General features: G+C 34.7%; 5 protein-coding genes and 1 long non-coding RNA gene across 7 annotated transcripts; 2 read left to right on the top strand and 4 right to left on the bottom strand.

Annotated features, from left to right (window-relative positions):
* Positions 1–583: 583 nt before the first annotated feature.
* Positions 584–1485, bottom strand: LOC147930100 (uncharacterized). Its single transcript, XR_015574115.1, has 4 exons — positions 1315–1485; positions 1154–1224; positions 907–1065; positions 584–828 (listed from the first exon to the last, which is right to left on the bottom strand). It is a non-coding gene; the product is annotated as an uncharacterized LOC147930100 (long non-coding RNA).
* A 1923-nt stretch (positions 1486–3408) lies between these two features.
* Positions 3409–5430, top strand: LOC104729426 (glycosyltransferase family 92 protein At1g27200-like). The gene has a single exon (XM_010448360.2). It carries the CDS (start codon positions 3511–3513, stop codon positions 5275–5277), a length of 1767 nt encoding a protein of 588 aa, XP_010446662.1. The 5' UTR covers positions 3409–3510; the 3' UTR covers positions 5278–5430.
* Positions 5388–7268, bottom strand: LOC104729425 (agamous-like MADS-box protein AGL104). 2 transcript variants are annotated; one of them, XM_010448359.2, is made up of 8 exons: positions 7001–7263; positions 6838–6891; positions 6619–6634; positions 6460–6521; positions 6295–6337; positions 6122–6171; positions 5916–6015; positions 5388–5557 (listed from the first exon to the last, which is right to left on the bottom strand). In XM_010448359.2, the coding sequence occupies exons 1-8, from the start codon at positions 7183–7185 to the stop codon at positions 5537–5539; spliced, it is 531 nt and encodes a 176-aa protein (XP_010446661.1). In that variant the 5' UTR covers positions 7186–7263; the 3' UTR covers positions 5388–5536. The 2 variants fall into 2 exon arrangements, with proteins under 2 accessions (XP_010446661.1, XP_087334029.1); XM_087477903.1 differs by lacking the exon at positions 6619–6634 and having other exon boundaries at positions 6827–6891; positions 7001–7268.
* A 491-nt stretch (positions 7269–7759) lies between these two features.
* On the top strand, positions 7760–10416 carry LOC104729424 (uncharacterized). Its single transcript, XM_010448358.3, has 6 exons — positions 7760–7960; positions 8181–8639; positions 8812–9125; positions 9235–9288; positions 9408–9895; positions 9993–10416. The coding sequence occupies exons 1-6, from the start codon at positions 7950–7952 to the stop codon at positions 10191–10193; spliced, it is 1527 nt and encodes a 508-aa protein (XP_010446660.1). The 5' UTR covers positions 7760–7949; the 3' UTR covers positions 10194–10416.
* Positions 10417–10782: 366 nt separating this feature from the next.
* LOC104729422 (uncharacterized) lies at positions 10783–11874 on the bottom strand. Its single transcript, XM_010448357.3, has 4 exons — positions 11641–11874; positions 11410–11524; positions 11191–11251; positions 10783–11084 (listed from the first exon to the last, which is right to left on the bottom strand). Exons 1-4 carry the CDS (start codon positions 11669–11671, stop codon positions 10806–10808), a joined length of 486 nt encoding a protein of 161 aa, XP_010446659.1. The 5' UTR covers positions 11672–11874; the 3' UTR covers positions 10783–10805.
* A 1079-nt stretch (positions 11875–12953) lies between these two features.
* Positions 12954–14433, bottom strand: LOC104729421 (lysine-rich arabinogalactan protein 17). The gene is made up of 2 exons (XM_010448356.3): positions 13438–14433; positions 12954–13241 (listed from the first exon to the last, which is right to left on the bottom strand). The coding sequence occupies exons 1-2, from the start codon at positions 14053–14055 to the stop codon at positions 13155–13157; spliced, it is 705 nt and encodes a 234-aa protein (XP_010446658.1). The 5' UTR covers positions 14056–14433; the 3' UTR covers positions 12954–13154.
* Positions 14434–15418: the final 985 nt, after the last annotated feature.

Here is a 15418-nt window from a genome sequence, read left to right as displayed (position 1 = left end):
TATTCCTTTAATCTTATATTATGACAAAAATTAGGTAAAGAGTCTATGTATTTAATTAATAAACCATGCATGTTTAATTCGTGCATGTGAGGCTATCCATCAATGTATCTTTTAACCTCTACATAGACGTTAGACCATCATTAGTGCTGGGTACTCTCTAAGTTACTCTCATATTAAATAATTATATAATTAATACTAAATTAATCAAAGCAACCCTAAGAGAACTTAAGCAAAATCACCTCATTACTAGAGAACCTAAAGAAAGTTACTCAAACATTTAAATAATAATTTTTTAATTTGTGTTTATTCATTATCAAACTTTAATAATCTAAAATGACAAAACAATTATTTAATTTTTTTATATTACATAAAATAGAAAACAATAAAATTTGATAAAATTTGGAATATTAAACATATTTTACAAAATTCAGAATAGTAAACATATTTTATAAAATTCGAAATATTAAACATATTAAACAAAATTCAGAATAAGATTTATTGTGCGGTTACATTAAATTTTTGTCAGATATGCTAAATCAAGTATTTTTCCAAAATATCATGCATTTGTGTATCATGAACGTTATTTATGTTTATTAATTAACAAATTTTAATAATCTAAAATGACAAACAATTGTTTAAATTATTTCTATTACATAAAATATAAAACAAAAAAATTTACAATATTCGGAATATTAAATATATTTTACAAAATTTGGAAAGCAGAAGAGGTAGTGGCAAGACTAGACAAAAGACCAACGAGAAGTACATTGTTGTTTGGTTGGGTTGAGTTGAACCATTTGAATCCATCTAAGCACCCTCTTGTTGCATCTGCAGGAATCGAAGCTCCTTTATGATGCTGAGTCAAAGAGGCTTTATGTTCTATTAAATAATAAAATTAGAGATTACCGTTTGTTCTACTAGTTGTAGCTGTTGGAGACTTTGGTAGAAACATATGAACTCAGACATATACAGCAGTCCTACACCGTCACTTTCCTTTTCATCATTGTTCATCCTCTGAAACCTGTACTTGGGAAGGATGCTGAGATCTACTTCAGATGCACCCTCCTGAACACATCACAAATGATGTTTATTGCTTTCATTCCTTCCAAAGGTAAGTCTGATATTCAAAAGTGTTGCTGTTTTAAGCTCATACCTGCCCAACAACTGCGTAAAGAAGAGCAATAATACAAAGGTTGTTGTTTTAAGCTCATACTTGCCCAGCAACTGCGTAAAGAAGAACAATAATACAAGGGTTGCTGTTTTGATATACTTGAATCATATATAGAAAAAAACAGAATCATCTTAGCTTCTAACCTGAAGCACTTTCATTCAACTTGTAGTGAATCTCACTAACAGTATATACCATTGTAGACTCACCACAATAACCTGTTTAAACAACTGAAACTAGAACAGAACCCCTGCTCAACCATCTTGTTAAAAACAGAACACACTAGCAGCTTGAAAACTCACTACTAGCACCCATCAAGCAGTCGTACACAAACTCCTAAAGGTACCTCAACAATGCTAAGACCAAGAACCTAATGTGAGAATGTGAGCTTCAGCGAGATATGGTTTAGGCTGATAAATTATACTCTTAAACATATCCCTTTGGGCCTCATTTACAAGAGAAACAATGAAAGCAATCCCCACTAATCATGCTCTAACGGTTCGTCGTTCATTTTGTATTATAGTGGCGTGCTTTTATTTCACTAAAGTTAACTATATATTAATCGTATTTATGGGTTATGAGATTAAAAATTAAGGATAATATTCGCGAATCCGGCTTCAATTTTATTTTTAAAGATCATGTCACCATTGATTTTGATGGCTCCGAGTTCTTTTATGTTTTAGCTCACTATAAGACTAGGACCACCCAGGATAGATTTTTTTTTTGGGTATATATTTCAAATCAGAGTTTTAATCAATAATCCTAGATTTCTTGTCATTCTGATTGTTTTTCCAATTTAGTCAAAAACCCTAAATATATGGTTTATAAATACGTCTCTTGTCTTAGTCATGTATACGGTGAGGAACCGATGCACGATTTTCCAGTTCATGTACAAATCCAATGATTGAACTGCATATCCTTGCACGTATGTGAGCATAGTTATACCCTTAAAACCATGCATGTTACAAGTTATTTCTATCACAGGAATTTTGAAAAAGATGGAATTGTAATTGAACCGGATCTAAATATACGAATATCCGGTTAAATAAAAGACCCAAACCGCATAAGTCTGATTAGAGATAGACAATCATGTGTACACTTGCGTGAAGAATATACAGCTAGACTCATGTATTATGTATTGTACATTCGTATATCCTTATATATGCAAATTCATACATTATGCTGCGTTACCAGAAGACAATGTGTGTACGTGCTGCGGATCAATTGTAAAATCTATGTTTAGCAATAGAAACCACAAACAGAAGCCTTTTTCTCCGTCTCTTTTAATCTTCAGACTAGGAGATATCCCGTGCTTTAAGCACGGGTCAATATTTTTATTAAAAATTATAATATAATAATAAAAATTATTATTTTATTTTTTTTAAAAGTTCTTTTGTTTGAGATAATATTTATTTTTAATTTTTATATAAATTTATTAGTCTATTTGAATACTAATTATTTTAAAATATTATAGTATTTTATTTTTGGCGTATTATTACAGTTTTATATTTTTTGTTTGTTGTATTTGCATCATTATTTTGTGAAATATAAAATAGTAATTTTAATATTATAATTTTGAGCAAATAAAAATTATTAATTTATCATCTATATAAATTTAGTTTTACTAACCCGCCAATATGGAAATTAAAACACATATTTTCATACATTGAGTAAAATATCTTCGTTTTAAAAAATTCAAATCACAACATATGCAGAAAATATGCATTTTATTAATTATAAGTATTATATGAAAATTTCAAACAATTTGTAAATAAAATAAAATAAAGATGATAGGAGAATCATAATTTGAAATCTTAACAAAATCTTTAAATTTAGTTATTAAAAATAATTGTATTGTATACTTGGATATAAAATCTTATTTTTTAAAATTCTGATTGGTTTATATATTTTTTTAAAAATAGTTATTAATTTCGTCCATAATTTAATATAGAAAGAAAATATTTTTTTAGATTTTGAGTTTTTATTTTATTTTTTAATTAATTATATTTATTTAAATTAGTTAATTAAGCTTAATTAATTTTTTCTAATAGCAATTGAATGTAATTTTCTACACGTTTTAAGGTTAGTTTCATATTTGTACTTCTCAATTAATATAGTAGGATTTTGTAATTTCTGTTACTTAGTTCAGTAAAATCATTATTTTCCTGCTATTTTCATGGCTTTAGAATGTTTCATTCTTCAATCCAATCTTTTTGGTAATTGAATTTATGTTTCTGGAACTCAAAACAGTAAATATATTTTTTTTTAAATAATAGTAATAATTTTATTGATGGATTTTTTAATTTGGCTACAAAACAAGTCTGTTGGATACGTAATCGACAATGACGCTATCCTTGAAGACTTGTTCTTCTCCTCGATCAACACCAAAATCAGTCACCGGAGCCGGATCAGACGATGCTGCTGCTTCTCAATTCTTCCATCACAAAACGAGTTACAGAGCACACACAACCACACTCTTCTTCATCCTCGTTCCTCTCTCTCTTTTTGGTTTGTTCTCTCTCTATTGTTCCCCAAACACGATTTATCGAGCTACCTTCTTTGTCACGGCACTCCCGGCTAAATCAAGAACCGTCAGTTACGTGACAAACACTCAAGATTCAAACCCTTATCAATCCAACGGCTCTCGTAGGATCAGAGCCGACGCTGTTCTTTGGCCAGGATGGGACATTCTTGTGATCGTTTCGCCGGAGGAGAAAGTTATGCCACCGCACCTTCCAGGGGAGAACTACACATGTTTTTACCCTAACGGCGAGAAAGCCACGGCGAGGTTCGTCGCAACTCTCCCTTTCACGAACCGTACGACATTCAGATGCGGTCTTCCGGGTATATATCGCCACCACCATCCGATTCCTACTCCGGTCCTCGCCTCTTCGAAAACGTTCGAACTCTCGCCGGAAACACGTTGGCCTGATCTCCCTCTATGGAACTTCGTCGTTTTCGAAGCCATATCAACGGAAAACGACGTTGTTCTCTTCGTCAAAGGGCCGAATCGTGGATTAGGGTCCAACAAACCGCCGGGGTCGTTTCGTTGCGTGTTCGGTGAGGAATCTGATACCGCCATTAGAACCCCCGTGACGAGCTCCGTTCAAGAGGTGTTCCGATGTTCGTTTCCTTACAAACCGATCGACACGCCGGTCAAAGTCTACCTCGAGGCTGTGGCGACCGATAAGGAAGAGACAAAGACCGTCCCGTCTGTTGCGTACTTTAGCCCTAAGCGTACGTTAACAAAACCACATGAGAAATCGCTACTGTGCGCGACGACGATGGTGTACAATGTGGCAAAGTATCTGAGAGAGTGGGTGATGTATCACGCGGCGATCGGAATACAAAGATTCATCATATACGATAACGGAAGCGACGACGAGTTAAACGACGTCGTTGAGGTTCTCAAGAATGAAAAGTATGACGTCACTATAGTTTTATGGATCTGGCCCAAGACGCAAGAGGCTGGGTTTTCCCACGCGGCGGTGTACGGAAGCGATACGTGCACCTGGATGATGTACCTTGACGTGGACGAGTTTCTCTTCTCTCCGTCTTGGGATAATAAGTCGCAGCCGTCGGATCAGATGATTAGGTCTCTCCTACCGTCGGATCAGAGCATAATCGGACAAGTGTCGTTTAAATCGCACGAGTTCGGACCGTCGAATCAAACGAAGCATCCACGTGGAGGTGTGACGCAAGGGTACACGTGTCGACGAGAGGAAGATCAACGGCACAAGTCGATCGTGCTGCTGAGCGCGGTTGAGCATTCGCTGTACACGGCGATCCACCATTTCGGTTTGAAGGGAGAGTACGAGTGGCGCGTGGCGGACACGGAGGAGGGAGTGGTGAACCATTACAAGTACCAGGCGTGGCAAGAGTTCAAGGCCAAGTTTAAACGGCGTGTGTCGGCCTATGTGGTGGATTGGACCAGAGTCTCTAATCCTAAGTCGAGAGATCGAACTCCTGGATTGGGCTTTAGGCCCATTGAACCTGAAGGATGGGGCCAGAGGTTCTGCGAAGTCAAAGACCTGAGGTTGAAGAGATTAACCAGAAAATGGTTCGGACACCCGGTTAAAGACGGTTATAAAATGGCATGGCAGAGATGAAACAATTTATAATTAGAGTATGGATGGTTTATTGTGTTAATAGCTTTTTTTTTTTCTGTATATTTTTTTTTCTCTAGGAAAATTGGAAACTAAAATTTAAAGATGCAAGATTTTGGATACAAATGATATCAAAATTATTTTATTTAGCTTAAATCCACAATAAAGTTTTATTTCATTGTACTTTTAACAATTTTTAATTAATTTATTTATTTACAATTTTTAATTATCAATTTTGTACTCCATGCCAGTGTCAGCGGGTTTATTTAGATTCCAATTCTTTCTGAAATGAAAATAAAAATTAGTCATAAGCAAATAATCAATTATAAATAGATGAGGTATATCAGAATAATTAAATAATACTCTTTTATTATATATCCTTTAGAAAAAAAAAAACATGATACTGTATTAAACTAACTTACATTTTCTGTAAGATACTAATGCTAAGATGCTGGCAATTTCGTTTTTAATAAATGAATAAAATTTACATTTTAACTAGTTATATAAAGTTATAACATGAGGATTTCGTTTTAACGTGAAACCCTATAAACCATATATAGACATACAGTATGTTATCAAAATACTCGTTGTTGTTCTTTCACTGTAGTTTTGAAACATAACTATTATTTATATAAATTTACCTTCCGAGATTGCACTTTAGCCAGCGTCGTCTCGAGTAGTTCCACTCGATCTATAAGTTCAGCTAGTGATTCCCACTGATTCGGACTTTTCAAATAACGTCTTAAAAATAAGAAAAAAATACATTATTCATGTATACCAAAAAAATATATATATATATATATATTGTTCTACTAATATAAGAATATCTATAAAATTAGATACTTACCCCAATTCCCGTTCCACTTCGGCCAACTTGATACGGCATTCATCGATTTTCTAAGTTTTGGAAAACTGAATGGTTAGATAAACAACAGAAAAGGCCATGCATAGAGTAATTTAACAATTTTATAGACATAAATATTTCCAAATCAGGAGAAGAAAATTTATCTATCCACATGCCTTTTGTTGAATTTGATTACGAACCCCATCGTCATGAATTTTTCTGCACATAATTAAAAAAGAAAACTTAAAACTAAACTACAATATACTTACTTGTCATAAGAAGCAAATTAACAATGGTATAATTTATACGATTTGAACTTTGAAATGTTGAAATATATTAACCTCAAGTTCGGTCCACTACGCATCGACTCCTTACGCATCTTAGCGATAAGCTCTTCTATAGCCTAGATTGCCCATAACAATGAACAAAAAGAAGAAGAACTGATTTACCATAAGGAAACAAAAGTAAACTATCTGAAAATCATCAAGTTTTATTTTTACCGTAGCATCTTTGAGCCTGTATAGTGTATACGAACAGATGGACCGACCGGTGACAATATCAGGAAGTCATGCATATGTGTAAATCATACAAAGAAAAAGTAAGTCTATTAGTATTTTTATGCTCTTAGATGGATTAACAAGTTTGCCCGAAAAAAAAAAGAAGATGGATTAACACATTTGATCCCAAAATAGAAGATGCGTTTAACACAATGAATTCACCTTGCGTTTTTATATGTAGGCTGAGAATTATACTTCTCTATAATATCTTCGATGCTATAATAATTAACAATAACGATGAAAATGATATCAGATTAATGACCCAAAAAAAAAAAACAATTCAATAGTAGTACGATGAAGCAAGAAAGTATTGGAGTTAGAATACCTTAGCTTGGCATCAAAGATGAAGAGTTTACCCGAAGGAGAGAAAAATATGAGACCAACGGCGACATCACATAGAAGTGAGAGTTCATAAGCTTTTTTTAGAAGCCCATTTTTTCTTTTAGCAAATGATATGTTTCTTTGTTGTCTATCTTCTATTTTCTTCATCTGTATTTTTACTCTACCCATTTTTTTTTTTTGTTATCTCCTTCTTTTTTTGATTGTTTTGTTTTCCTTTCACAAAATGTTAGTTTTTTTTCACTTAAGGTCTCAACCTCAACATTTCCTTAGTTGCGTTTATATAGTTGTATGTACTTGTAGATTTTCCATTAAATTGATATTTACGAATTTTTATTACAATTTATTAATCACAATAAAACCATCAACACATGGAATTTCGAAGCTCATAGTTTCTTTTCTTCACCACATGTCATAAACGATTTAGGGGTGATTGGTTAATACATAACTTGAGATTTTTTTTAATGTTATAGAATTTGATTGTACATGTGTTAACTATATATAATTATATGATTTGGATCATGTATTACTTTAAAATTAATTAATAATGTATGAATATCAAATATCAATTTGTAAAGAAAATCTCCTTGTTTAAATTAGAAATTATATTAAATTAAAGAATTAATCAATTTGCTATGATATTGTATAAAAAATTATTGATAAAATTTGTTTCCATACACATTTTTTTTATATCACAAAAACATTTTGGGTCAATAAAGAGAAATAAATCTCGTGTGTGGACCCCACCTCTTGTAATAAGAATAGGATAGACAGTAAAGTCTCTCTCTCTCTCTCTCTTATAAAAGCTTACGACCACAGGAACGATAATGGTGGCTGTGAGATCTCCGTCGTCTTTTATTCTCCGTCGTGTTTCTCATCGCCGATTATAAAAATCATTCTCTCTAGTGGCATCTCCTTGCAGGACATGGCAATCTATGTCGATTAGGTATTTCTTTTTCCTTTCCTTCTTTCGTAAATGTTTTGCTTTTAGGGTTTTGTTGTTTTGCATCTGTGATTTTTGATCTCAAGTTTTGAAATTTCGATTAGGGTTTTGTGTCAATTCGACGCATTTGAGATTATCTGATGAAAATTGTTGAGAATTTTTGCTCAATTTCAAAGATTTAATCTTCATGGAGAAAAAGTGATGGTTTTTCGGAATTTTGTAGGGTTTATGTAAGAAGAAATAAAAAGGGTATGGAGGTGAAGGATATGGATAAGGAGGAGGAGGAGGAGATTGGGGCATTACCCAAAGATATGCCTTGTACTAGTAACTATGAGGACCATAGTTTTCATACTTCTCTTGAAGAAGATCATCTCACTGAGGAGGATCCTTGTGCTGTTGCTGTTGCTGTTGATGTTGGTGGTGGTGGTGATAGTGATAGTGGTGATGATGCTTCTGTTAAAGAAGAGGTGGGAGATGAAGACGATGTTGATGTATTGGGATGGAATGATGACGACGATGAGGTTGAAGCCTCGGAGTGCTATGATGATGGGACTGATGATGGGTGTTCTTTGAGCTCTTTTAGTGGTACTGATTCTGAACATGAGAGTGATGAAACTTCTTTGAATGATCAAGAAGCTGATTCCGTTATTTGTAATGATACTTCTCTTCCACTCTGGGTTAGGTAAGTAGCTCCTGTATCTCTGAAATGGTTTTGTAGATTTTTATTGATATGGTAGCTTATTTTACTATCAGTTCCATCTTTGTGTTACTTGTTTGTGAAAGGACTGAGATTTAAGAAAGATTTGGTCTATATCGTGAATGGTATGCGGTAATTATTATCCCTTTTATGGCAGAAAGAGGAAGTTGACTGATCATTGGAGGAGGTTTGTACAGCCTATAATGTGGCGGTGCAAATGGATTGAACTCAAAATCAAAGAGTTTCAGAACCAAGCACTAAAGTACGACAAAGAACTGGAAGAATCTTTCCAAGCCAAGAAACTGGAGTTAGGAAATCACAAATCAGAGGAAATTGGTATTAAGGCGTTGCCTTCTCTTCCATGTTATACTCAGAAAACCCGACTCAGGAAGAGGAAAAAGAGAAAGCTTGTTGAAGAGACCTCAGATGTTCCATCCTATGCATCAAACCATAACATCTTCTCTTATTACGGTATGGAACAAGTTTTGGGTTCTTGCTTTTTCTGGTTGTGTTTAATGTTCATCTGCCATTACTTGTCTATTAATTCCCTTCTTTGGTTCTGTTTCTGATCTTTTTATAGATTGCCGGAAGTCTGTGCCCGATATTGCTCTTAATGACAACTCCCGCAACCAAGGTATGGTGTTCTGAATCTCAACTTTGGTATGATATTAATTGTTCTGAAAGCTTTGATCTTACAAAAATCTTTTTTTTTTTTTATGTGTGTGTGTGTGTTTGTGTGTCATGAATCATCAGATAAACGGAGTAAGAGCGCCAAGGATGAGACACTTTTCTCTGAAGAGACACCACCCCTCGAGTTTAGAGAAGGGGATGCATACTTGGAACAGATACTTTTGAAGATTGAAGCAGCAAAGTCAGAAGCCCGTAACTTGAAGAACCGAGTAGACAAGGTTGTGAGTGAAAATCCAAGTAGGTTCTCTCCGGCTAACACAGTGACTCTACTTGGATCTGCTGATGTAATCACCACCACCTCAGAACAACAAAAGCCCCTGTTGGTTATCAAAACCGAAGATGAGAAGTCGATCATTTCTGAAGAAAAACCAGTGAAATCTGCTTCAGTTTCATCTCATCACGACACTCCTGAAGACGACGAAACAACAGATATATTGCTCTCTGAGATCGTGGCATCAAAGCGAAGAGAAGGGAAAGCTATTGTTCCTGATAAGAAGCTACAAAAGCCAGAACAAACTACAGTTGAGGAAGGTCCATCAAATTCAAGACCTGTAAGTGTCCGCAAACTCGGTGGAACTTTGCAAAAACACTCGGTGGAACTTTGCAAAAACCCTTTCAGTCTCTTATGCCTTTTTTAACGTAATGCAGGTAAGGAAAAGAATACCCCGCAATCTTGATGGGGTGACGAAGGAAGAGACTAAGCCAAAGAGAAATCGAGTTTCAAAAGAGAAGCCAAAGTCTAATGTGACGGGGGTTGTGACGGGGGCTTCTAGGTTTAAGCTTCCCAACAGGAAGAGAAAGCGAGGAAAACGAAGGTCAGGCTCTGCTGGATTACGAAGAAGATCCTAAGAAAAGGTTTGGAGGAAAATTTCAAGAAACAAATCGGATCTTGTGTTAAAAAGGTAAAGTGTGTTCATTTCTAAGTTAGATATCCTTAAGCCTCTTAAAAGTACAGAGAGATATATAGAGTGGCTATCTTTTGATTCTTCATGTAAACAAATGATTCAAACTGCATGAAGTTTATGTAATTGTGACTTGAACTAAAATCAACTTTTGAACTCTGCTTCGAAAAGTGTAGATATCTATGACATCATCCATCTACAATTTTATCTTACCAACCATGTTTTAAATATTGTCTGTGGGCTTAATCCAAAAGTTACCGTTTTACTGTTTTGTTTTCGGTTGAAGACAAAAAGAAAAACGGTATTTTTGCAAATCTCCCAATTAAAAACCTACAACCTAAATTTTTACCAAATAAACTCTACAATTCGAAGCCTAAATCTACTATTTTAACATTTAAACCAATTATGCACTATATTTAGTATTTTTGCACTATTTCTTAATGTCATAAATGATATTATCTTCGTTAATATGTGTTCTCCGTTGCTAATTTCCGGTGATGATATCTTGTTCTAGAAAGAACAAAAAAGAGGAGAAGTAAGAATGTAAACTCTAAAACGTTTATTTCAAGTACATTCTTCTTGAGAGTTTGGCAGAGACAATGGCTAAAATGGTGACAGTAGGGACGAATATAACATCAGGTATGAGTTTGATTAATTTCAACTGAGGAACATTCTCTCCTGCTCTCTTAGCTGCCATAGCCGCCGGTGGAGATACTATTCCGGTGAGCAGAGTTACGTCATCGAGTTTACTCGGCTTCACACTCTTTGACATGAACTCTATGAACACTTTTTTCTTCTCTTCTTCGTCTTTTGCTTCTTTCCACCGGGAGAAACAAACCTGTTTTATATCATCATCATTTAAAACTGTGTTAAGTATTTTAGAGAAATCAATATTAAGGTTCTTTGAAGTGATTTTCATAGATTGAAAGGGAGAGGGGACTCACCTTTATTTGGTCCGGGGTCGGGAAATCGAAGTGTCTGCCTGGCAAAGCCGAGTTGAAGTTGCTGTACTCATCAGTAGATCAAAATTATGTTATGTTATGACGTATAAGAGCCATTTAAGACTTAATCCGGAGTTTGTAACGAATTTTTTCTAAAGACTAACCCATTATTTCGACAAAAATTATGTGACTAAAAAGTTGAGATTCTATGAGTATCCTTACTTAAAGATGTCTAAAACAGCAACGTGGAAATCGTCGAAGCTGTTGATAGCTTTTTGGGTGAATTGTTTGTAGAGTGAACCCATTACCATATTCATCATCTGCGTCGGTGGAACCCCTACGTCAACATATCGAAATCGAATTAGAAAAAGAATACGACGAAAGCGGTATTTTTGTTAGGTTAAAGAATACAAATTAAGTCGTCAATTGTTTAGGTTAAAGAATTGCAAAAACCTTTTCCGAGAAATCCCATTGAACCACCCATATTGTCTAGAAGTTAGTCTTTAGAAAAGAAAGAAAATGGTTATGTATATATTTGTATTGATATGTAGAATCATAGGCTTGGTTTGGTGGGTTTTGGATATTTGCAAAGCCAAGAATATCGAAAAATTTACACAAGACATTGGTTTAAGTATAACTTGTGTGCTTAAAACTAAAGTTGACAAAATCTTAGCCTTTGATTTATGCATCTCTTTTTGGATTAGCGTCCAATATATAATTAGATCACTTTTTAGGATTAGCTGTCAGAACTATTAGAAAACCTTAGTAATCTGAAAATTAAGCTTTTGTTTAGATTCCACAAAAGCTTCCAACCGTGTAATGAAATCTATCCCATGGCTAGCTTTTGTTCTTTGTAGAGTCATTTCTTGACAATGGAGTAAGGTTCTCTTTTCATTAAAGCACGGAGAATGACTTGTCCTCTTTACCCTACTACTCTCTTTCGATGAGTGTCCTTTTAGGTGTCCCTCTTGCTATTGGTAAAAATAGTCATCCACTCTGTTTTTTTCTTTTTGGTAGTATGGTAACATTCTATGTTTTAAAAAAAAAAAAAGAAACTTGATTAAAGAGGCTTAGAAGATAATCTTATATAGTGTGTAATCAAAATTTTCAAATATTAGGTGATGATTCTTGTATTTGTATGGCTTAACGGTAACTTTCTATATTCCTTCTCTTCTCCCTACTCTTTTTTTGCTTACCACTTTATTAGGTATCTATGGAATTGTTATGTTTCAAAATCTGGCTAGTTCTCTAAGAAAGAAGACAAAAATATGTACATCTAGCTATTTGAAAGGTACAATAGGAAAACATTGTTTAAAAAAATTGGATCCATAACATGTCCAGTAATAAATTTTAGACAGTTCATTTATATAGCAACTTGGCCACTTGAGTTAAATTACGTAACAGGTATGGATCCAATTAATATTACCAACTTCACCTTTAAAGAAAAACTAAGATCCAACTAAGTAGCTGACACTTTCATTTTCGCATAAATTATATTTGTAGTAGCTGACACTAACACATTAACATACTCAAGAGTAACATACCATATACACTATACAGTATTAGTAGCGACATAACATAGTAGTACATTGTTTATTTACATACACGTCCATAACACTAACATTTAGCAGTAGTGGTATATTCACTAAAAAAAACATTATTTAGAGTAGATGTCCATATTAAATTGAGTGTGTCATTTTCAATAAAGAACTCGGACCCATCACTAAAGACTATGGTCTGCTAAAAGAAAAGAACAATCAATGGTGTTGTAGTAACAGTATTTTTATTCATCACTGACAGATATGAATTCCTTATTATTTCCATAATAAATTAAAATAAAAGAAAAACAAACTGTATAATCAATTAAATAATAGTACTCAATACCACAAATTCGTAAAAGAAACAGACAATGGTAGGGTCAAAAAGATAAAAACTAAAAAAATTTAGGGGTGAAAAGATAAATAATTTTAGAATGCCATGACGAGAACGGCCCACGCGGTTGCAAACGCTCCCACCGCTACATTCCTCAGTGCCCTTGTGCTCTCTGCTCCGCTCTGCATTATTAATTCCATTGTCCACTTTAATAATTCGAATATTCAATGTTTTGAGATATCTCTATAATTGTTGATTAAGTTATCCTAATGATAATAAGTTTATAACTTTTATCCCATAATCTTAGTTTTTGGTAACAAAGACCAAATAACTTATAACGGTAGATAAATTAATAATGTTGATTTTAAGACAATGTACCTGATCGTCGGCAGATGTGGAAGGACCGGGAGAAAAAGCGTCGGAGTTAGGTCCGGGAGCTTCCGCCGGTGGTGCAGGAGGACCGAGAAGTTCTGGAGCCGGAGCAGGTGCGTTTTGGTGCTTTTTAGACTTCTTGGCAGTCTTCTTGTGCTTGCTTGGAGCAGGAGCCGGTACATCAGCAGCAACTGGAGCAGCTACCGGAGCCGGAGGAGAATCAGCTACTGGAGCGGCTACAGGAGCTGGAGGAGAATCAGCTACTGGTGCTGGAACGGGTGGAGAGCTCACCGGAGAAGAAGCTTTTGGTGCAGGAGCCGGAGGAGAGCTCTCGGGAACAGGTGTCGGTGGCGGAGATGAGCTTACGGGAGCAGGAGATTTCGGTGCTTCGACTGGTAAAGAAGACGGTGTTTTAGCCGGAGAAGCCGAGGGAGAAGTAACGGCGGGGGATTTAGTAGGAGAAGTAACTGCGGGGGATTTAGTAGGAGAAGTAACTGCGGGGGATTTAGTAGGAGAAGTAGTAGGAGCAGAAGGAGTGGTGGGAGATGAGATCGGAGATTGGCCACCGACACCGACGAAGACAATGCAGATCAATGTAACTGTTAGGACGAAACTGCGATCCATATTTTAATTATTTTTGTTAAATTTGGATCAAAAGAAAAAAGAAAACAAGTCTGGTAAGAATCGATCTCAGAGAGAGTTTGAAGTGAAGTACTGATGAGGTTAACCACTTAACCCAAGCGTGTTGTTGTTTGATGTAAGAGAAGTGAGTATTTTTATATATATATAGGCGATGAGAAGAGATCTGGGGCGTTGGATCAAGAAAGGACCACATACAGATGTAGCCGTTGAGGAACAGAACATAATATCCTGTATCTAATAATGTAGGGCTCAATAGCTTTATTTATTTTTACATGGTAGCTCTTTTTTTTTTCCTTTTCCAATTAGATAAATTTAAATGTTCTTGGCATTTTTTTTTCTGTTTTTTTTATGCCATAAATTTATTCATTTGGAGCATGTCTTTTGTTTAACGTAATGCAGTTACATATATATGATCGGATAAATAAACTAATCTATAGTAATTTTAACGTTAGACTCAATTTGTTTATAATCACTAGTCTTGTGTCATCATAATAATGGGCTTTGAAATTGATTTACCAATATCGCTCTCACGTTTATCATTGTCTAATATTTATGATATCTTTAGTAGAGAGTAGTACTGTATCACGGTATAGAAATTTCCAGCTACTAAATTGTCGGCCTTTATAAAGAAAAAACTACTGAATTTGTCGGGAAATTAGTAGTTTAGGAAAAAAAAAAAAAGGCACATTACAATTGAGATAAGATATTTACCTCATTATGTGGAGGGGATCACCAATTCACTAGGGATGTAATCATTATGACTTCGAAGGATTTATAACGTTAATAATGAAAATAGTTAAACTCGAGTTCAAAGTAATAACATAATGCAATCCAAATAAGACAACGAGAAAGAGATAAAAAATGAAAAACGTAAACAAAAAGTGTCTTTGGTCGGAAGTTAGAAGTAGAGAGACAGCTGGTTGATTGATTTTGCCTCTTTGGATTGGTGCCCACACGGATTTTATTTTAGCTGTTTAATAAGACTTAGCGCAATTATTGGCACTTTCGTTTTATAAATTTGTTTTTGATAGTTTAGTCTTTGTGGTTATATTCATAATTACGACTTAGTTTGTTGCCACCGTCACCACCATTCATGGCCTGACTGCTATAGCTAAACCTCCATCCACACTCTTATCGAACTTTTATCCGATCGGATGGAATCAAAATCGTCGAGCCAATGAAGAAATGTATTGCTTATGGGCTAAGATTTTTGATTTCTTTGTTGCTTCTCACTTTTGTTCTATCCTTCTTTAAATGACTTCTATTATTAGAATATGAAAAAGTAGTATTCACAACGTTGTCTTACAGTTTTCTATTTTATTTTCCCGAACTAGGAAGAAAGCAA

Source organism: Camelina sativa, chromosome 12, assembly GCF_030686135.1.
Source record: "Camelina sativa cultivar CO46 ecotype springtype chromosome 12, ASM3068613v1".
NCBI lineage: Eukaryota > Viridiplantae > Streptophyta > Magnoliopsida > Brassicales > Brassicaceae > Camelina > Camelina sativa.
Note: the sequence above shows the minus strand (reverse complement) of the source record. Positions and strands in the feature narration are given on the sequence as shown.

Bases quoted from the DNA above. Each gene is read 5' to 3' on its own strand.
- LOC104729426 (XM_010448360.2), top strand. From the start codon at position 3,511: ATGACGCTATCCTTGAAGACTTGTTCTTCTCCTCGATCAACACCAAAA.
- LOC104729425 (XM_010448359.2), bottom strand. From the start codon at position 7,185: ATGGGTAGAGTAAAAATACAGATGAAGAAAATAGAAGATAGACAACAA. The intron at 6,892-7,000 runs GTATTCTAACTC...TAATTATTATAG, and splicing joins ATCTTTGATGCCAAGCTAAG to CATCGAAGATATTATAGAGA. The intron at 6,338-6,459 runs GTTAATATATTT...AATTATGTGCAG, and splicing joins CGTAGTGGACCGAACTTGAG to AAAAATTCATGACGATGGGG.
- LOC104729424 (XM_010448358.3), top strand. The intron at 9,126-9,234 runs GTATGGAACAAG...ATCTTTTTATAG, and splicing joins TAACATCTTCTCTTATTACG to ATTGCCGGAAGTCTGTGCCC. The intron at 9,289-9,407 runs GTATGGTGTTCT...ATGAATCATCAG, and splicing joins TGACAACTCCCGCAACCAAG to ATAAACGGAGTAAGAGCGCC.
- LOC104729422 (XM_010448357.3), bottom strand. From the start codon at position 11,671: ATGGGTGGTTCAATGGGATTTCTCGGAAAAG. The intron at 11,252-11,409 runs GTAAGGATACTC...TGATGAGTACAG, and splicing joins GCTGTTTTAGACATCTTTAA to CAACTTCAACTCGGCTTTGC. The intron at 11,085-11,190 runs GTGAGTCCCCTC...GATATAAAACAG, and splicing joins CGACCCCGGACCAAATAAAG to GTTTGTTTCTCCCGGTGGAA.
- LOC104729421 (XM_010448356.3), bottom strand. From the start codon at position 14,055: ATGGATCGCAGTTTCGTCCTAACAGTTACATTGATCTGCATTGTCTTC. The intron at 13,242-13,437 runs GTACATTGTCTT...TTAATAATGCAG, and splicing joins CCACATCTGCCGACGATCAG to AGCGGAGCAGAGAGCACAAG.